The 20,002-nt window shown below is 50.2% G+C and overlaps 9 protein-coding genes across 9 annotated transcripts; 5 read left to right on the top strand and 4 right to left on the bottom strand.

Annotated features, from left to right (window-relative positions):
* Nucleotides 1-560: 560 nt before the first annotated feature.
* BO66DRAFT_388123 (DNA repair protein RAD10) lies at nt 561-2,230 on the bottom strand. The gene has a single exon (XM_025646474.1). It carries the CDS (start codon nt 1,838-1,840, stop codon nt 842-844), a length of 999 nt encoding a protein of 332 aa, XP_025508473.1. The 5' UTR covers nt 1,841-2,230; the 3' UTR covers nt 561-841.
* Nucleotides 2,231-2,423: 193 nt separating this feature from the next.
* BO66DRAFT_365051 (mRNA-binding ribosome biosynthesis protein NOP4) lies at nt 2,424-4,613 on the top strand (the record flags this gene model as incomplete). Its single annotated transcript, XM_025645198.1, has 1 exon — nt 2,424-4,613. One exon carries the CDS (start codon nt 2,424-2,426, stop codon nt 4,611-4,613), a length of 2,190 nt encoding a protein of 729 aa, XP_025508472.1.
* A 66-nt stretch (nt 4,614-4,679) lies between these two features.
* Nucleotides 4,680-5,558, bottom strand: BO66DRAFT_365049 (putative progesterone binding protein). The gene is made up of 3 exons (XM_025645197.1): nt 5,282-5,558; nt 5,123-5,218; nt 4,680-5,034 (listed from the first exon to the last, which is right to left on the bottom strand). The coding sequence occupies exons 1-3, from the start codon at nt 5,388-5,390 to the stop codon at nt 4,856-4,858; spliced, it is 384 nt and encodes a 127-aa protein (XP_025508471.1). The 5' UTR covers nt 5,391-5,558; the 3' UTR covers nt 4,680-4,855.
* A 331-nt stretch (nt 5,559-5,889) lies between these two features.
* BO66DRAFT_388122 (uncharacterized protein) lies at nt 5,890-6,619 on the top strand. The gene has a single exon (XM_025646473.1). It carries the CDS (start codon nt 6,018-6,020, stop codon nt 6,270-6,272), a length of 255 nt encoding a protein of 84 aa, XP_025508470.1. The 5' UTR covers nt 5,890-6,017; the 3' UTR covers nt 6,273-6,619.
* An 807-nt stretch (nt 6,620-7,426) lies between these two features.
* On the top strand, nt 7,427-9,905 carry BO66DRAFT_312581 (putative general amino acid permease (Agp2); the record flags this gene model as incomplete). The annotated part of the gene is made up of 6 exons (XM_025643360.1): nt 7,427-7,722; nt 8,079-8,107; nt 8,336-8,558; nt 8,631-9,366; nt 9,421-9,797; nt 9,866-9,905. The coding sequence occupies 6 exons, from the start codon at nt 7,427-7,429 to the stop codon at nt 9,903-9,905; spliced, it is 1,701 nt and encodes a 566-aa protein (XP_025508469.1).
* Nucleotides 9,906-9,912: 7 nt separating this feature from the next.
* On the bottom strand, nt 9,913-11,040 carry BO66DRAFT_388119 (uncharacterized protein). Its single transcript, XM_025646472.1, has one exon. The coding sequence runs from the start codon at nt 10,667-10,669 to the stop codon at nt 10,151-10,153; it is 519 nt and encodes a 172-aa protein (XP_025508468.1). The 5' UTR covers nt 10,670-11,040; the 3' UTR covers nt 9,913-10,150.
* A 46-nt stretch (nt 11,041-11,086) lies between these two features.
* On the bottom strand, nt 11,087-12,368 carry BO66DRAFT_340542 (putative JmjC domain protein). The gene is made up of 2 exons (XM_025644411.1): nt 11,199-12,368; nt 11,087-11,144 (listed from the first exon to the last, which is right to left on the bottom strand). The coding sequence occupies exons 1-2, from the start codon at nt 12,123-12,125 to the stop codon at nt 11,124-11,126; spliced, it is 948 nt and encodes a 315-aa protein (XP_025508467.1). The 5' UTR covers nt 12,126-12,368; the 3' UTR covers nt 11,087-11,123.
* A 22-nt stretch (nt 12,369-12,390) lies between these two features.
* BO66DRAFT_365036 (transcription factor domain-containing protein) lies at nt 12,391-15,195 on the top strand. The gene is made up of 6 exons (XM_025645196.1): nt 12,391-12,653; nt 12,759-12,835; nt 12,911-12,956; nt 13,040-13,778; nt 13,830-14,081; nt 14,139-15,195. Exons 1-6 carry the CDS (start codon nt 12,496-12,498, stop codon nt 15,111-15,113), a joined length of 2,247 nt encoding a protein of 748 aa, XP_025508466.1. The 5' UTR covers nt 12,391-12,495; the 3' UTR covers nt 15,114-15,195.
* A 934-nt stretch (nt 15,196-16,129) lies between these two features.
* On the top strand, nt 16,130-17,215 carry BO66DRAFT_397881 (casein kinase II subunit beta; the record flags this gene model as incomplete). Its single annotated transcript, XM_025648625.1, has 1 exon — nt 16,130-17,215. The coding sequence occupies one exon, from the start codon at nt 16,130-16,132 to the stop codon at nt 17,213-17,215; it is 1,086 nt and encodes a 361-aa protein (XP_025508465.1).
* Between the last annotated feature and the right edge of the window lie 2,787 nt (nt 17,216-20,002).

The raw sequence follows: 20,002 nt of genomic DNA, 5'->3' as shown, positions 1-20,002 counted from the left end.
TTATTCATAGTCTCATACATAGTAGCAGCTGTGATCGGATCACCCGAGGCCCCGACACCCGCTACCCAAGCCTACAGTCCCTGGAAAGGAGTTTGCACCCCCCACCCTGCAATAGTTCGTCCGCTAGCCTCTTTAGGCACAGTGTATCCGTAAATCTGCCAGCAGAACTCTTATAGAAGCCAATTATTTCCTTTGCTGAATGTGCGGTGGACAAAATAAAGAAGGCGGTGATAGCTAGCGCATTACGTAAGCCAAACAGGGGGGTGCAAACTCTTTTCCTCCCACTGTAAGTATGAATCTAGTATCTATTGATCTCTGGTAGAGATTGTCGCTTGTTATGAGCATGATCTTGGCACTGTACTGCATATGGCTAATTCAATAATCCACTATCTAAAGTCTATTGCTTTGAGTATTTAGTCGATGTCTAAACCTGTCATGATCCCTCGCATAGGCACGCATACATACAACCTCCCCTTCAGAAAGATTCTGTCTATGTTTCGTGCGGACTTTGAATTGACTAGAGCTGAGGCGGTAAGGAAAAAGAAATGATTAATATGCTAACACTAGGTATTTTTATTCCATCTCTCACGGATTGGGTATTGGAGGTGTACAGTACCGTGGACACTTTGCTATAAAACTGGTTTGAGTGTCACCTCAAATATAGCTTACATACCTTGCCTAATCGAGGGGAGTCCTCGAAGTGTTGGCTCGCAACATTTCGGCTCTCTCTATCAACTTATGACCTCGGTTGAGGCTCACCCACACGAGACGGCCTGAGAGGCTCGATTCATTGATCTGGCGGTCAATATATGCTAGATCAACTCACAACCCCAGCGTCCCGTCAGCCACCAGTCTCACGAAGCTTTGCCAGTGCTACCATGATGCCTTGGTCAATTGCCTCTGACTGGGCGCCTTCTTGGGACCTTTGCTCTTCAATAGTATCTGCATATCTCCCGGGCTTGCTGCACTCCGACTCCGCAAGCAGGAACTCTTCATCAAATTGCTCCTGACCCTCATTTGACCTTGAAGAGGCGCCAGCCGTCTCAGTCTCCAGCTCTGCCAGTCGATGATTTCTATCTCTATTGGGAGCACTCGCCTTCTTCATCGACTCCACTCGAAATGGCTCCCTCACTGTATTATACCATTGCTTGACCTTCTTTTCTCCCCATCCAGGGACCGCGCTTATCTGCTCTGACGGCGCATTGATCGCGTTCTGTAGGCTTCCAAAGGTGGAGATTAGGCTCGCAGTGTCCGACTTATTAATGCTGCGGGGAGTAGTCACAAATTCGACTAGTGATTCCTTGTAGGATTGGGCCTGCTGCGTGCGAATAGCTGTAGGTTGAGAATTCTCGGATGACTTATACAGCTCCAAGTAGTGTGCAGCTTCGGGTGCAGACCAGCACAGCATCAATGTAAGGTTATTGATGAGGGACGTCTTAGACAGTTCCCGAAGGCTATCTTCATGATTTGCTATATCCACCATCACTAAGACAATGCGCAGTAGATACTTCCCTGCTAGCTGCCGTATGCGCGAGTAGATGTATTCAGGATGTAGGCGGTGGTACTTGAGCGACAAGAACAGCGCGCAGGTAGTGTTGCCGATCACGTAGTCGGCCGGAATATCCGCATATTCCCAAGGTACGATCTTGATATGGTTCAAGATCGGGTTTCCTTTCTGTCGTGTAGAGACAAGTATAGCGGAGGGACCGGATCTATTGGGCAGTGCCTGTGGCTTAGGCTGTTGGATTCTAGGTGGATTGAACGCTTGGCCTGATGTCGAGACCGTGGGAGGTGCGCTGGACTGTGATCGCTCGCCTCTGCCATTGGATTCGCTTCCCATCTTCTCTCTAGAGAGCAATATGAGCACAATGTATTCACTGCTTCACAAGCCTCCGCTCAACACTGGAAGAGAAAGAAGCCACAGTCTGAGAAACGGATCGGAGCTCAAGTTGGACTTGATTGAGCTTGAGAAGCTGCGCTTCTCGCTGTTGGCTGGCCTTCCGACCGGTATGCCCTCACGTGCAACCTGGGTGCGTCATGAATTTCCTACTCCCAGACGTCGAGAGTTCGAGCCGCTCCTTAGACATGCCGCAACTCAATCCAGAACTTGTCCGTAACCTGCGGGAAAAGCTTTTCGATATCTTCAGTTGTTCTACCGATATCATACCTCTAAGTATCAATATAAGCTCCCCTCCCCCTCCTGTCGTGCTTGGTCGCACTGGCATACTAGGCATGTAGTACACCTAAGCCCGACAAGACGAGATGGATCCGGGAAATTACTGGTCTCTGATTCGAGCGCGTCGTATCTATCTAATCTTCTTCCTCACCGCCCTGAGACCCGCTTTTGCCTCGAGACTTTTGTCCTTGCTGGGATTTTTCTGCCGCGGATTTTCCTACGAAAAAAAGTCATTCATACACCAACCATGGCCAACACTGACGATTCTCGCAACGAGAGCCCCGTCGAGGGACAAGTTAGCCAAAATAAATCTGTGGCCGTTGCTGATACGCAGAACCAGGCAACAGCCCAGCCGTCCTCGAACCAACCTCGCAGGGAGTTGTTCATTCGATCGCTTCCCGCCTCAGCGACCACCGAGAGCCTCGCAGAACATTTCTCACAATCCTACGTGATCAAGCATGCCATCGTCGTCACTGACCCAGAGACAAAGCAATCGAAGGGCTACGGCTTCGTGACTTTTGCTGATGTCGAAGATGCGAAGGCTGCCCTGGAGGAACTCAATGGAACTGTCTTCGCAGGGAAGAAAATCAAGGTCGAGTATGCGCAACCGCGCCATCGTGTTGTCGACGAGAACCTTGGCAAATCTAAACCATCTACCGAAGCTCTTGAGCTCAAGAAGCAAAGAGAACAACAAAGAGCGGCTGCTGTGCCACCCAGATTGATCGTCCGAAACCTTCCGTGGAGCATTAAGGAACCCAACGATTTGGCAGTGCTCTTCCGGAGTTATGGAAAGGTCAAGCAAGCCTATCTCCCCAAAAAGGGAAACCAGCTGGCCGGTTTCGGCTTCGTGGTGCTGAGGGGAAAGAAGAACGCAGAGAAGGCGCTAGAGGGCGTCAATGGCAAGGAGGTAGACGGGCGGACACTGGCTGTTGATTGGGCAGTGGAAAAAAATGTTTGGGAGAATCTGCAAAAAGAGCAAGATAGCGCGGAAAGTGATGAGCAAAATGAGGAGCCAAAAGATACTAAGATGGCGGATGAAGACGAGGAAGCGGCAGAGGCTGACTCTGATGTTGTCGAGGACGCTCTTTCCGCCGACGAGGACGAGGATCTCGAAAGCGAAGACGATCTTGATGAGGAAGAGTTGGAAGGTGAAGGCATCGATGAGCAGGAGGCAAAACAAGATGAAAGAGATGCATCGACTATCTTCATCAGGAATCTGCCTTTCACGTGTGACGATGAGATGCTCTATGAGCATTTCACCCAATTTGGCCCCCTTCGCTATGCACGAATTGTCGTTGACCGAGAAACTGAGCGTCCTCGTGGGACCGGGTTTGTTTGCTTTTGGAAAGTGGACGATGCAGTATCATGTGTGCGCGATGCCCCCAAACAGCAAGATTCCCTTGCCGCAGACAAAGACAAAGGCAAGAAAGCATCCACGTCATACAAGCAGTCCGTTCTACAAAATGAGAACGCTGATCCCAGTGGGCGTTACACCTTGGATGGCCGTGTGCTTCAGATCGCTCGTGCGGTGAGCAAGTCTCGTGCCACCGAACTCGAGGAAGAGGGTGTTTCTCGTCGCCTTGTTCGCGATACTGACAAACGTCGTCTTTACCTTCTTCAGGAGGGTACTATCGCACCCAATTCCTCTCTCTACAAGAAACTCTCACCTTCTGAAATTAAGATGAGAGAGGACAGCTACAAACAACGACAAAACTTCATCAAGAAGAACCCGAGCCTTCACCTCAGTCTTACGCGTTTGTCCATTCGCAATATTCCCCGCCATATCACGTCGAAGGATCTTAAGCAGCTGGCTAGGCAGGCCGTTGTTGGTTTCGCCCAGGACATGAAAAGCGGCGTGCGCCAACCCTTGTCGAAGGAAGAGCTGGACCGGGCTGCTGATGTCATGCGCGAAGCAGAGCAGCAGCGGAAGAAGAAGGGCGTGGGAGTCGTCAGGCAAGCCAAGATTGTCTATGAGAGTCGCGATGGAAGTAAGGTTAAAGAGGAAAGCGGAGCAGGCCGGAGTAGAGGTTACGGCTTCGTCGAGTACTACACCCATCGCCATGCTCTCATGGGTTTAAGATGGCTCAATGGTCATGCTGTCGAGCCTCCCAAATCCGCAACCCCTGATACCCAGGACAAGAAAAAACGGCTCGTCGTTGAATTCGCCATCGAGAACGCCAATGTCGTTAAGCGTCGCAATGAGCAGCAGTCTAAGGCACGCAGTTTCAAGAAGGAGCAAGAACCAGGCGATGGTGCCTCGAAACGTGGTGCGCAGGATAAGAGCTCCCAGTCGGGACAGAAGCGAAAGCGTTCTGATAACAGCAGCGACAAGAACGATGCTGGTGAAGATGCGGAGGAACAAAACAAGATCGCAAAGCGAAACCGGATCATTTCAAAGAAGAGAATGCAACGGAGAACTCGGAAAGGGAAGGCCTAGACACGGGTACATCTAAAAGTTCAAAAGGGTCACCTAGATAGCTAATGGTCATTGTGCATACTTATACTGGCAATCCGCAGAGATCAGTTGGGATATTACTTAGATATAGATAGACTAAGATGCTAGGTATCACAACAACATATCAAGGCACCAGATGCCAGTCCTTAGGCATATTTGGCGCGCTTATGACAGAGGAGCGCTGGCTAATCAAGGAAGTACCGCAAATGCCTTATTCACTTCTGTCAATAGTTGGTGGCGCCTTGCACTTTCCCAACAATATTGTACCGTTTGCTAAAGAACGTGAACCATTCATCGAGTACCGTCTTCTCTTTATCCTCGAGATCGTACCAGTCAGGTCGGCAATCCTCAGGCTTGAGCGACGAGGAGGCCAGGGCGCGGGAGGGATCCTTCCCGGCGAACACTGCAATCGGACAAAGATATGAGTACAACGAGAACATATACATGTACCAGATAGTCGGGTCATTCGAGCAGCCCGGATTTAAACCCACCGTGGTATTGCCCGCTCGGGCTGTATGCAGCGTTGCGAGTCACGTCAAAAACAATTCCCTTGATTGCGACCAGCGTAGGACGATTTGAATCGGTGCCTGGAAGTCGTACTCGGTCAGAGATAGCGTGCATCTATGTATCCCTTGATAAAACCAACTGACCGTCGCATTTCGATAGTTCCTCCACAGTTATCAGATCGTATTTGGGAGGGTCGAGCTGGACAGGGATTTTAGGAGAAAAACGCTTCGGCTCGGGCTCGTGTTCAACCATGGTGTCTCACTGATGGTCATACAACTTGCTGGTGAGTGATTAAGTATGATTCCAGATCTTATAAGCAAGCAAGTTAATGTAACGAAGGAAAGAAGTTGATGGTGGGATTCGGCACGAGAAGACGCGGGGCAGGCGGGGGAAGAAGTGCTCGGTCCGGTGCAACCGTGGGTCGGAACTTGGGAAAAAGCGACCTCCAATTCAGTTCTCTGCCATTGGTCTGCATTTGAAGTACTTGGTACTCTTTTTTTTTTTTTAATTCTCATTAAACAAGAAAGTATTTTCATACTCATAACTCAACAATTTGAGGAGGTTAAGGTTATTGTTTCATTGATCAGCAGCCTTTTTTCTTCCACCGTCTTTCAATCTATATAAAGATTGAGGTTGCATGTACTACTGTACTGTACTTGGAGGGCACACAGTACTTCGAGTACCAACTTTGCATAATACTACTACTTTGGGCATCTGACGTAAGGAATGCTGGCCAACAACTGTATTCATCCGGATACTGTGCATTTCCCAATGACGAACATCCACCTACCTCTTAGAATTCTCATAAATCTTCAGATCCGCTGATTTGTTATCATCGCATTATTTTCTCCAACTTCAATTATCACTGTTGCTCAAACAATGTCCCCAAGTCACTTCGATCAGCCGGGGAAGTTTGAGTCCGTACCTCTCCCGACAGAGAGGCCCGAAGTCGGTGAGGCTACCCACTCACAACCTCGCCAGCAGAGCCCTCTGGAGCCAGACTTATCGCATCACCTATATTTTGAAGATAATGATGGCTTCTTTCCTCCAAGTTGGCTGGGGCAGAAGCCCCCTGTCCAAGGCCGAAGTCGTCCGTCGACTGCAGAAACCGAAACGACAGCGCGATCCCACTAGACACTGGATTGGGTTCATGAGGACTTACAACCTGCCTCTCTCTCTCTCTCTCTCTCTCTCTCTCTCTCCTCTGAACTCCACCGAAGCAGATCTGGTTTGGACGTAACAATGGCGCTCTTTGGAGATTCTACTGCATTTGTTTTTCCTGGCTGGCCAATTTTCTGCTGGGTGCTTTACTGAGGCCATCGAGTTGTCAAATTTACCATGTTTCCTCTCCTCTCCAGGCCTCGATAGAGGAGATGTTCTCTGCAAGTAGCACAGTTGGAATGAACCTTGAAGACCGTACTACTCCGTACAGTATGTACAGTACATACAGCACATCGTCGTCATGTGATCGCAGCAAATGGGCGCCTCGGGCAGTAAGCGTTATGTCCTGACCGTATGTCTCGGTTCTGTAATCATTATTTACAACAGACAGTAAAAAGTCTAGGCTACGTATTGTTCTCCGTGCTCCGTGACTTGAAATTGTTGTAAACTGGCGTCCCCCACCCCATCTTTCTCTCTCCAACAAGTTCCCGCACACTTCTCGCACCCCACCAGATCATACCAATTTGACAATGACCTACCTACCCTCTCCTCCTTTCCTTTGATGCAATCCTGGAGCCATCATCATCTCGGAGGCTGGCATTAGAAATCCTGTGGCTGACATTTGTTGGTTACATATAATTGATGGAAGCCTCATGGGTTAAGGAATGTTGCTGTGGGGTTTTCTGAGCCCTCCCTTTGGTCCCTCCGCGCTAGTCTGTTGTCCATCTCCAGGCTAGAAGAAGTAAGGGCCTTATTATCTGCCCGCCATTGTGGGGAGCCAAAATGGAGTCGACCGTGCTGGAGATATCCTTCTTGCTCTATGATTTGCTTTCTTGCGTGTCTCTTGACATACCTGCCGAGGTAGGCCAGCCATTTCAGCAGGCAACTGTAATAAATCATGGTGAATACGATCATGATACCGTCTCACGCCCGCTTCTAGTGGCTTGCTACATATACGACGGCCTCCTTTCGTCCGCTGCTCTCTTAGCCTTTGGTCTTCTCTCCGGAGTTTCTTTCTGCATTGTTTTTCATGCAGCGCGCTCTGCCTTCTGTCGATCCTTGGTCTTCGCCCTTCCGAGTGAACCAGAATTGCAGTTCTGGGTTAAGGCCATATACACACTTCGCAGATGACTATTGCAACTGTTATCCATGAGGGGCGATCCCCGACGATAGATTGTCCTGATAGCAAACATGCTGCCAGTCACCAAGAACCCCATGAAAAGGGTGGGGTTGTCAATGGTAGTGAAGAGTCCGCTGTCTGTTCAAACGCATTCGCCTCCGACCATACACATCGCAAGCTTAAGCCCAGGCACATACAACTTATTGGCATCGGCGGTACAATTGGCACAGCACTATATGTGCAGATTGGTAAAGGCTTGATGCATGGTGGCCCTGGCAGCCTGTTCCTGGCCTTTTTGATCTGGTTAGTTTCCCAATACTGCTCCCGATTTGTCTTCATACTACCCTTCCTCCCCTCCCCTACTGTTACCCTCTTCCATCTCAAACCGGCAAATATTGTCCCAGAGAGCTTGCCTCAATGAGTGAGTCAACTATCACTGCAAATCGGCCAATGCATCCACTGGTTGGATGACGCATTGAGACCTGCTGGTCAACTTGAACGAGCTGTCTTTACAACCCCCGTGGAAACTTAAGTAGGATATGACTGCTACACATATTTGATCTGGCTGTGAAATAGCACGGCTTTGCATATGGCCTTTGTGATCAAATACCTCTTCTCACCGTACGTGGAATGCCAAATCTTATATGCTCTTGGAATAGGTCCCTAGTCATCCTCTGTATAACAGTCTGTAAGAGGCCCTATTGTTCAATCCTGTTGGCTTCTCCCCTCGCGGTCCGAAATCATTTTTTCCGGTTCTACCTCTCTGCCAACAAATGCACCTCGAGCCTTGCGCTATTTCGAGATTGAGAACATTTGAAAGCATGAATACGCCTGCGTTTCTGCCGATCATCAGTCCCTAGGCACCCTGTATCCGTTTGACCTGGTATGACCGTCGCTGAACAAGTTCTTGTGCTAGGCCTGGCAGAAATGGTTACCTACTTGCCCATCTCATCACCTTTCATTAGATTCGCTGGTCGATATGTCGACGAAGCCTTCGGCGTGGCTGCTGGTTACAACTTCTTCATATTCGAAGCCGTTATGGTTCCGTTCGAAGTTACGGCATGTAATATGATCATCAACTACTGGAGTGATGTAGTCCCAGTTGCCGGGATTGTTATCATTGTACTGGCACTCTACGTGTGCGTGGCCTCTCCTTGATGGACCGTTGGACCGCAGTTTTCTAACCAGATCTGAACCTGTTGACTCTTTAGTCTTTTGAATCTCTTTGCCGTCGAATGGTATGGCGAGTCTGAGTTCTGGCTTTCTCTCAGCAAAGTCTTACTCAGCGTGGGGTTGATATTCTTCACATTTATTGTGATGGTTGGAGGCAATCCTCTCGGCGACCGGTTCGGCTTCCGGTACTGGAAGAATCCTGGAGCCTTCGCAGAATATTACAAACCTGGCGATCTTGGGCGATGGCTTGGGTTCTTGGCTTGTTTCATTCAGGCCAGCTTCACCATCGCCGGACCAGATTACGTCTCAATGGCTGCCGGGGAGGCAGTCAATCCTCGTGGAGTTCTACCGAAGGCTTACAACGGCATATTTCTTCGGCTCACGGCATTCTTTGTTTTGGGGGTGCTTTGCATCGGCATTTTGGTTCCTTATAACGACCCCGAAATGGCGGCTGCGTTTGAACAAGATTTGCCCGGCGCTGCGTCATCGCCTTATGTGATTGCAATGGATCGGTTGCAAATCCCTGTGCTGCCACACATCGTCAATGCCATGATTCTCCTTGCTTCGTTCAGCGCGGGTAACAGCTATGTTTACTGTGCCAGCCGTAGCCTTTACGGGCTTGCGCTTGATGGCAAGGCGCCACGTATCCTCACCAAGTGCACCAAGAAGGGTATACCGATCTACTGCGTGCTGGTCGTGCTTCTTATCTCTCTCCTTGCGTTCTTACAGGTTTCCAATGGCTCAGCAGTCGTACTTAACTGGTTTGTTAGTCTGGTAGGGTCCCCTCGCAGAACGTGCCATTAGCTCGAATGTTGACCAGAGTGACAGATGACAGCCTCCCAACTCATCAATTTCTCAGTCATCACCTTCACATACACTAGATTTAGAAAAGCTCTGATCGTACAGGGCGTGGCCCGGCAGACTCTACCCTACCGGAGTTGGGGCCAACCTTATGTCGCCTACATAGCTTTGGTTTCCACATTCGTCATGACCTTCGTCGGAGGATACACAGTATTCCTGCCCGGTAACTGGGACGTACCGACATTCTTGTTTTCGTACACGATGATCGCGGTGTTTCCGATCATTTATGTCGGCTATAAATTATTTTGCCGGACAAAGCTTTGGAAGCCCGAAGAGGTTGATATAATGACTGGTGTGGATGATATAGATGAGTATACGAAGAGCTATGTTGAAGTACCTTCGCGGTAAGCCCTCAACCCCCCACGATTATGCATTTCTGCCATGACGATTCATGTGAACTGACAAGACACAGTAATCCTTTTTCACGATTTGGTGATTGGCTGTTCGGCTGATCTAATTTGCATCGTTGGACTAAAGAGAGGTGGCAAAGATGATGTGTTCTATTGCTCCAGGCGGGAGATATATGATCAAGATCTAGTTGTGAATGTGACGCGCGGTCCGGCAATGCGTCCCTGTAAATTATTCAACCGGTGTAGAAGGCATATAACAACAGCACAAGACATTACGATTCGCAGAATCGCCCTCCAGCAGCCGGCGCGACCGAATTGTCTCTTTTCGGTGCCAGTTGTGAGACTACCTAGTTTTCCTGTCCCTGGTTCTGTTCCTTTTTGATAGCATCAATCCTCAATTTGTTCCGCTTGCCCAAGACTCTCAATGTATTTGTCCGCTCGATCTCGGTCATTTGCTCCCAGTTGGAGATTCTCGATAGTGTTCCATCCTGGTTGACGACCAACGGGCCTAGATGGTCCAGCTTCACGGATGACCCATCACCACTGACGTCGAGCTGTCGCGTCGCAGAGTCGACACTATTTGCATCCGGAAGAGCCAGGTATTCTTTCCGCTCCTGATTTTCAGAGAGGGTGGCGGTGCCCGTAGTCTGAGGCTCCGAGGAAGTGGCCGTCGACATCGTTGAGCAGAAACTAGTGTTATGGTGACGGTAAAGATGAGTAGCGAAGCAATGCGGATGACTAGGGAGATGGAATTGGAATCGTGGCGTACTGATCGCCAATGCGCGGGTGGGTGTGGATGTGGTAAGAAGTGGGTTGAGGAGAATGTTGAGGAGAGAGGCACGGGTCACAGGGCCAGACATGTGCATTATATGTCAGTTACCTAAGCTGTAGCTTTAGTAGGGTGCAGGAGAGAGAGAGAGAGAAAAGGGAATCGAGTGACGTGTGACAGACAGAAAATAAAGGGATTTTTTTATCTTGTGAGGTGGAATAAGGTGGTGAGAGGGAGCTCTTGGGCGGGACCGCGGCGAGGAGAGGATTCTAGAACTTTAGTGAGGGACAACCGACACTTGCCTTCTATAGCTTCACCACTGAGAATACAGGCTTCGAGGTGCTTCCAATGAGATCGAAAACTTTTCCCCCTGTTTGTGGTGACTTTTCCTTGTTTCTTTGTTTTCTTTTTCCTTTGTTTTCTTTTTCCCTTTCCCATAATAGAGTTGTATACTATAGACGGGGAAACGTATGATTCGATTCTACTTTTTTTTTTTTTTTTTTTTTTTTTTTTTACAATCTACGGACTATAGCTGCATTTGCCAGCACTTGTTATCTGAACCACCAGTTGACCTGGTGAACGATTAGTAAACTCCCTTTGGCGAACGTGACAGCATGGGATCTTACCGAAGCAGTCACACTATCCCCCAGTCCCTTGATGCTATGCCACCATCCTCGAGGTATGAACATACCGTCTCCAGCCTCTAGGTGCGCTTGAAATCCGATGGGACCACTAGATTCGGTAGCTGCAACATCCCAGACAGCCTGCTCAAGCAGCACCCTCTCCTCGCCGTGCATCATGTCATCTCCCCGAATTGCAGCAGATTCGCGGCCGGCGCTCTTCCCCAGTCGGCGTCGCACCGCGCCGAATACCCTTTGCCCTTCCGAGGGTGGTAACAATCGCACCACCTTCCGTCCGGCCAGCTGGACAAACAGATTTGGGTTCGGATCGCGGTGAAGAGGGGTATACGTGGGCGGATATCCGATCCAAATGTTTGTATCGTAGACATCGCCCTTTCCTACCTGCGCAACCAGGTCTGGGGTGGGGAGATCGTCGCGAAGGACCTGCGGCAAGTCAAGGAGCTGGCACTGCGCCAGGTACAGACGCATCGTGTGCGATTCGAGAGATTCCGCAGTAGATATCCATTCGAGGAATAGGCTTAGAGGCGCATAGAACTGCCGAAAGCCATGCTCACCCGCCCCAGTACTAGTTCTAGCAGGAGCCTGTGTCAGCTCCAAGGGAACCAGGGCATCCGCGCCATATTGACTGAGATAGGCGGTGTTCAATCGGGACGGCGAGTCGCGAAACCATTTCTCGAAGGCGGGAAGGGTCTGAAAATATCGGAGGGGGAGGATTATAGGGTGTTCAGGGATGAAGTATGCCTGGCGAAAGTGCTCGAGCTTAAAATCCTCGAGGGATTCCAATGGGCGGTACTGGTGTTGCGATGCCGTCGCGGAGAAAGAGCTGAGGCACTGTTGGCTTGGTTGGTTGCAGTGAAAGTGCCTCCTCCATACCCGGAGGTTATTGTAACATGACCGTTGGGGGACCTTCATCCAGATTGGTGAGATATAGTAAATCAATCTTGCAGGCAGATATTCTGGTGTGGTGTTTTCAAAATTCAGGCCAACATGGTTGGGGGGAGACTGGAAGGTCGGGGAAATTTCCGCCCCGAGCCTGTACCAGTTCCCTTCCCCAAATTGGGCCAATTCTATGGAGTACGTAACTTGGGAAGTGATAAGCTTACCGCCTTAGAGTCACTCTCTCACTCTACGTACGTAACCGGGACCCAGTCCGACCGTTCACCCGTCTGGGGAAAACGGAAACCCCGCGCGCCTATCCGCTGAGGAGAAGGAATCTATCCGCACCAGTCACTGCTTGCTTCCACGCCAACGAGCAATCGTCGCATCGTGTTTCTCACCTAAAATGGCTTCAGAGTCTCCCCAGACTGATATGGCACCACCCCAGACGGACTCCGCGGACCAGAACGAAGCCCCGGCCGCCGATACGACGAAGAGGAAGGCGGAACAGACTAACGGAACGCATACTCGCACCAAGCGGAATCGCTACATCTCTATCGCATGGTATGATTCCGGCTCTAAAATCCACCGAGACAAAATCCCAGACCTCAGTCATCTGCGGGACTCCAATTTGCTGACACAAGGCTGGGTCCTTTCCTTTGTGTTTAGTAATGAATGCAAACGGCGCAAGATTAAGTGCAACGGCCAGGTACCTTGCCAACGCTGCGGACACCTTAATCTCGAGTGTTAGTTGTCACCGCGAGGGCTGTGTAACTCAGAGATGACGTCGATGCAAGGGACAAGCTGAGTGATTATCCTAGGCCGATATGCCCCGAACTGCTGCAACAACAATCTCAAGGATTCCGAGTAAGTCGACTGGGCAATGATTCCCTTGATCCCGCGTCACATACACCCCCGAGGCGCCATGGCTCACCGAACATCTTACATAGAGAATTTCGTTCGATGAAAGACCAAATCAAGACTTTGCAAGATCAAGTCAATAGTCTTTTTTCTAACCTAAAGGATCTTCGGTCTCAGCGATCTTCTTTAGACCCACCGGGCTTCGATGGGTTCTCTCGAGATGGCTCCCAATCAGTCTTCACGCCAATGCATGCACCATTGGCGAAACCTCGCATGAGGCATCCGCGCTTTCAGGGCCCTACTAGCTCTGCTTTCAACTTTGATGTCGCACGTTCCAGCTTGCAGAGCATGGGCATTGCGCCAGCTGAGGAGATGATAACAGATGATCTCACCACAGCACATGCCACCCCTGCCGGTTCACCTCCGCATGTGGGACAGCTTGTTTCCACAATACATCCAACTAAAGACCCGATATGGGTTATTAAGAGGGATGAAGCCCTGCGACTTTGCCAGGTGTACGAGGAGGAAGTTGGAATCATGTATCCTCTCATAGATATCGAACAGGTAGCGCAACAAGTGAATTTGCTCTACACATTTGTGGAAGCTGCAACACGGACTGGCTTTGCACAGAGAGGTCTCCCCGGTGCAGATGGCCTCCATGACGATAGCACGCTTCTTTTGAAGATGATTCTCGCAATCACTTTGGTGATAGAAGGGGGCGGCCAGAGCGAGCTAGCACGGCGCCTGTACCTAAATGTCAAGCCGGTTGCTGAAGCTAAAATCTGGGATCCACTGGACATTAGGACTATTCAACTATATGGTTTGATGGTATGTCCTGTTCTGGAACCACCAAAATACGATTGTTGACCGTGTGTCTAGGCAACCTATCATTTCCATTCGGATGATGATGCCATGGCATACCGTATCGTTGGCATTGCAGCGCGTATGTGTCTTGAAATGGGCCTGCACCGACGAGATGCGCTGGCAAAATCATTTCCCAACGAAGACCAGTGGCCTGCCATTGTGAAGACCTTTTGGTCGGTATATAGTTTGGACAGGCGTTGGAGCTTTGGTACTGGGCTGCCCTTCATCATTCAAGATGAAGACATTGATCCCAATCTGCCCGAGCCGGTGAGCGCCGTCGTTCGATCATCGAATCAGTTATTCGTAGAGCTAACCGATCCTTAGGACGCGTCTCTACTTTATCTTAGGTGCATGATATCGTACAATCGTATCAGCTCCAAGATATGGTACTCTGGACTTGGCTCAGAAGGAGCAACTGACATACGACGCGATGAGATTGGCTATTTGGACTATCAGATTCTACAATGGTATAAACAGGTTCCGGATGGGCTGAAGTTCTACCCAGTTGATGTTCCAAAGCATCACCATGGTGAGTCAACTAGCCGAGGTCTTCGAAGATTGAGGATTCTCTTATATCTACGCATGAATCAGCTTCGGATCCTCATTTACCGGCCGGTGCTGCATTCCGCGGTGAGCATCGCGGAAGACAAAGGTCACGCGCAGACCGTGGTGGATATTGCAAAAGACACGATTCGAGTGCTCACTCGGCTCAACGGGACGTCCGACATCTATCGCACGCAGCAAATCACTTTCAACTACTTTCTAGTCGCCGCCTTAGCGGTCCTCTTCCTCGCTGTATGCCATGCACCGAATGACTTCAACCGGCAAGTGCGGGACGAATTTTACATGGCTCTTGAGCTGGTCAGCGGCTTCAGTACCAAATCTTATGTATCCAAGCGACTCTGGAAGACAATCAAGGGTCTCCGCAAGATAGGCGAACGGCTGGGTGTCATTGTACGACCTTTTGGCACTAATTCCAACGACCCTCATTCTTCCGCGGCTGTCGCAATGGCCGGGCTGGCTGGTCACCAGATCGAGGATCTTTCGGTGTATGGGTCGGTGAATGGCACTGGAGAGCTAGGAAACAGCCCGCTGAATGGGCTGCAGATGAGCCATGAACTTACGAATCTTTTCGAGGCGGTTGGGGGTTTTGGCAATTTCATGACCTCGGGAGGGGCGTCAGAGAGCCTTAATGGCTTTATTGGCCAGGATGGGGAGATCCAAAACACCGGGGAAGGGTTGTCGGGTGTTCTTGGAGATGAAGGCGAATGGTCGCGTGTTATACGGGATTTATTTTAGCTGTTTGAGCTGTATTTAGGATGTGGCTACAGCCTGTCTGTGGCTATCACCTCGCCGTTGAATGAGAACTTTCCGAATCGTTCTTCATGCCAGACTTAGGGCCTTGATCATTCATAGTATCCATAGTAATTCGTCTGTTCGGTAGAATCCGTCGTCGAGAGGGTGGTGTAAAACTGATCACGTGATCGTGTGTGTGCAGTACATGAAAGGCTCACCTCAGATGCTTTCCCAGAGAAGGAGCAACGGTTGCCATTATATTATATCGGAACAAAACTTGATCTCATGCTAGTATGAGTGCTGGCACCAGCGGGCTTGCTTTTGTCTTGGTCTTCTCTTGCCTTCAATGAGCTGAAATTCAAGTCCCGCCTCTATCTCTCGTTCCCTCTCACCGCCCCACGAATCTAATTTCGGAAGCCCCTCGACAACCTCCGTCGATCCATCCATCCAGAACCGAGCTGGGAGTGCCTGATCCAGCCTCATCCCTAGCTTGCCACTCCTTTGGTGACTCTTGAACTTTGCTTCAGAGCCTGATCTGTTAAGTTCCGTGTCCATTTAAGTGATTCGCTGGTTAGTGGATGCCCCAATACACCAAACTATTATCGTCGACATCCCTCATCGCACAATAATCCGCCGGCCCGCACATTGCCAATGACCCCTCGCCTTATCAGCCAGGCAGTTGATGTACGGTTTCTGATTGACCATCTCAGCAGTTTGCCTTTCACGATCCATTCCCACTTAGCACCTGATACCCTGTGCTTCGTATCTTCTCCCTCTTGTTTAAGGGAGTACCGCAAGGACCACGATTAAACTTGTACCCGGCACTCGATATAGCCGGTGCAGGTTTCAGCCCGCGCTCTGTCTCGGAACGAGATTCATATCGGAAGCCTGGTTTCCCCCGTTAGCTCGGCAACGTGTCGAGAGAGACAGGTTCGGCGTTGGCCGACGGCCTAGACAGGCTGGATCTGAGTCAACTGTCTGAATCAACGCCCTCATCATCCGCGTCGGACTCGTTCGATATGTCGTCGTCGGAAGGTGCACCGGAGTCATGGATCTCCTCCTTCTGCTCCTTGATGGGCCATGAGTTCTTCGCAGAAGTTTCCGAGGATTTCATCGAAGATGACTTCAACCTCACTGGCCTTCAGTCGCAAGTGCCCATGTACAAGGAGGCGCTGGAAATGATCTTGGACGTGGAGCCGGAGGAAGACGACGAGGATGAGGAGGAAGAGGAAGAGGAAGAGGATGAAGATGAGATACTGGGCGATGACAAGCCTCCGGGCTACCGGAGAGCTGGAGAGCGCAGGCATGCACGGGTGGCAAGCGATTTGAGTGTGATTGAGAGTTCTGCCGAGCTATTGTACGGCTTGATTCATCAACGGTACATCACTTCGCGGCCTGGCATTCAGCAGATGCTTGAGAAGTACGAGATGCAACATTTCGGTGTTTGTCCCAGAGTGTACTGCAATGGTTGCCGGGTCTTGCCTGTCGGTCGCTCAGATACCCCGGGGCAGGAGACAGTCAAACTGTTCTGTCCCAGTTGCCAGGACCTATACACACCTCCCAACAGTCGCTTCCACTCGGTCGATGGCGCCTTCTTCGGTACTACCTTTGGTTGCCTGTTTTTTATGACTTTCCCCGATTTGGACATCGGATCTCGGATGGACAATTCCTTATCAGCTCTGTCTCCCACGCGTTCTTCCTCCTTGACATCTTCCTCGATCAACAACCAGGTGTCTCCAGATGTGCCCCCTCCTAACCAGCCCGTTGAGATCAACGGCATGCGCACGGTCAATTTCAGCCCCGGTCTCGGCCCGGGCCGCATTTATGAATCACGAATTTATGGATTCCGCGTTTCAGAGAGATCACGGTCAGGCCCGCGCATGAAGTGGCTGCGCATGAAACCGATTGATATCCGTGAGCTGGACGAGATGTCTCGGTACGAAGCGCTACATGGAGAGGCCGACAACGATGGCGATATGGAGATGGGTAGTGGCAACGGCACCGCTGCTCAGAACGCCGCCATCGCCAGACGGAAGAAAGCCCCAATGCGAAGGCGCCGATACAACCCGGATCAGATGAGCATCAACGGCGCAGAAGCTGGCTGAAGTACTCGTGATCATGCTTGGATGAGAACGTCGCACTTTTTCTCTCTCTTTTTTTTCTTGGGCTACTTGTGTGAACGCAACCTCCTCATGTCTCCTGGACTCCTTTGCTCTTTTGAAGGATTGAGTTTATCTCCTGTTTCTCTTTTTGCCTTTCTAAATTCACTTTCCTCATTCGACTTGTCTGTCTACCATCATCTCCTCCCAGCGAGGTTCGAATTGCACCGTAACGGAGTCAAACCGCTGCCGGCAAACACCACCTAGTCCGTTCGCTGCCATGCGTATCGGCCCAAAGCTCATATATCTACTCATGTTCAGTAATCTTGTCTCACGTTGCCTTATGTTTCGCTCCTCCTGTTGACCTGCATTCAGGCGTCGTTGAGTCAAGTTATCGTCTTTGGCGTACAGATTCACGTTCACAAATACAGTACAAATACACCATGCACAAGATTATTTTCGCTGCGGACAATTAGCTTATTGATTGAATCGTAGTTGCGCAGGAGAAGTGTCTGAATTCCAGGAAAGAAGCAAATTCACCGAGCCCCAGTATTGTCGATCCTAGAGGGAAGTCGTATACGCTCAAGTGGTGTTCCTCTGAACCAGAAGCGAGAGGATACTGCCGGGACCAGCATCACGGGGGCATTCGGACTTTCCGTAACAACTTAGTTACAGCAGGTATGTTAGTACAGTATATTGGGGAATGAGGGGGGGGCGGTTTGCGTTTCGGCGAAGTCCGAGTCCGCTCTAGGCTCAGTCATAGTCGCCTAACAACTAACTAACTAGGTAACTAGCGTAGTAGTAGTAGCTCTGAGCCCTGAGGTGACAACCGCCAATGGCTAATTTACTTTTCGCTCCTTGCAGAGTATCCGGCATGCCAACCTGGAGGTCCGACAACCCAAGGCAAGACTCCCCCCCCCCCAAAAAAGGAGAGAGAGATACCGTGGGGAAATCAAATAGGAAGAGAAATAAACAGCACAAGTAGCTTAACCATATATACCACTGGTTAATCACTCATCTGTACTTTGGGAGGGGTGGAGAGTCGAAACCTGCCTGCTTCTACGGAGGAGTACGGAGTACAGTACACCACCAGATCTGACGAGTGCAGATTTCTATCTATGGCCGTATCTCCTGGCGGAGGGGCCGCTCCGCACGTGGTCCATATATTAAGAACAGGCAACCTTCTGAACAATGCAGTCGGGGGGGGGGGGGCTCGGATACATACATCTGATTGCACCGACCGTAATCTTCAGCCATCGGAAGAATTAAAGTGATGATGCGTATGGGGACGATGATATTGGCACCGTTGAAAATCCTCGGTCAGCATCATTTATTCAGGTCCCGATTTGTGATATTCTCAATTGTAATCGGCGGCATGAGCCTGGTTGTGTGCATGGGTACATCTATCAGTTCTATAATCCTCTTAGGCGTCCAACCGTCTAATCCTATAGGCATCTTCACGTCTTCATGTGCTTGCCGATATGATGCACGGTCCGCTCACTTACTGTCTGCGGCATAGACGGGGTCGGATTTCACCGTTCATCTGCCCTTGGCTATGACCGACAGACCTTTGGTTGAGCCGCGTCGGTTCTTATTGTTTTCATTTCTTTTCATCTTTTCGTCTTTTATTTCTCCCCCCCTTTTTCTGCTTGATCTCCTCTGTCTTTCTTCCATTCATAATGCTTGATGGATTTGCACGCAATGCTACTGGGATCTCACATTAGCGTGACCCGATGGCTGCTCGTCTATACGAGCTCCGACCGAGTGAGGGGAGCCCTTTCGAAGGCAGGGATGCGTTCCTGTCCTCTGAATCGCCAAAATTCCATGTAACCCGGTGCCGGGGTGTCTGGGATCGTTGCAACGTTGGAATAATTCGTGACTTAATCATAGTCTCAGCCGCGCCGAGAGAGGGCTATCCTGGTTGGTGCCGCTGGGCTGTATCTCCACGGTGTGTTGCACGATACCGCGATGAAAGAGTTACCTCAAAGGGTACCGGAGGGTGTATGGACAAATTGGTCTGGACGAATTCTCACATGTAACCGGCCCTGACTTAGTCCCGAGAATTTGGATGGGCTTACTTGCTCGCATCTAGCGGACTAAGGCTGCCACTTCTACTGAGGAAGGGGGTGACAAGGCTGCCCTCTGATCGAAAGAATCTTGACCCATAACCCGGGACCTGGAATCAAGGTAAGCTCTATGCTGTAGCCGATGGTGAAAGGGACGAGAAAAGCGATGTTCTCGAGATAGGTGGATATCATAGAAATCATAGATAGAAGTGAAATACGTCGCAATTGTGTTGCCCAACAAAGCCCGGTCTCTGGTATTTTCAGCACTGTCTAGTCTAGAGTCGCGGGGATAGCAACTGTGCGTGTTTCAGAAAGGAGGACATCGTCATAAGCAGAATTTGCCTTGACTGCGACCAAAAATAACCCTTGTGCGATTCGTGGAGTAGCCCGATTTTAAGAGTCGGTGATATGCATTAATTCCGAGTACGATTACCATCTGAAGCGAACGGCCCCGGGCTAACGTGGAATACGACGAGATATCATGGGTTATTTGTCCAGACTGTCTTCAGCCGATACAGACCCGAACAACGATCCAAACTGCACACTTGAGACGAGACCCATGAACTAGCCTGGGTGCAAGTCAGCTGGCATCTGTTGAGGGTGAGGATGCGCAAGAAAGTGATTTGGAATCCCCAAATCTGTCGATGCTAACATAATTTGTACCACGTCTTGCCAGGGGGTGTGGAGGCGCAGCAGCAGCCTGCCAGCAGTCGTGTGGCATACGTCA

Source organism: Aspergillus aculeatinus (genome assembly GCF_003184765.1).
Source record: "Aspergillus aculeatinus CBS 121060 unplaced genomic scaffold BO66scaffold_3, whole genome shotgun sequence".
NCBI classification, from domain to species: Eukaryota; Fungi; Ascomycota; class Eurotiomycetes; order Eurotiales; family Aspergillaceae; genus Aspergillus; species Aspergillus aculeatinus.
Note: the sequence above shows the minus strand (reverse complement) of the source record. Positions and strands in the feature narration are given on the sequence as shown.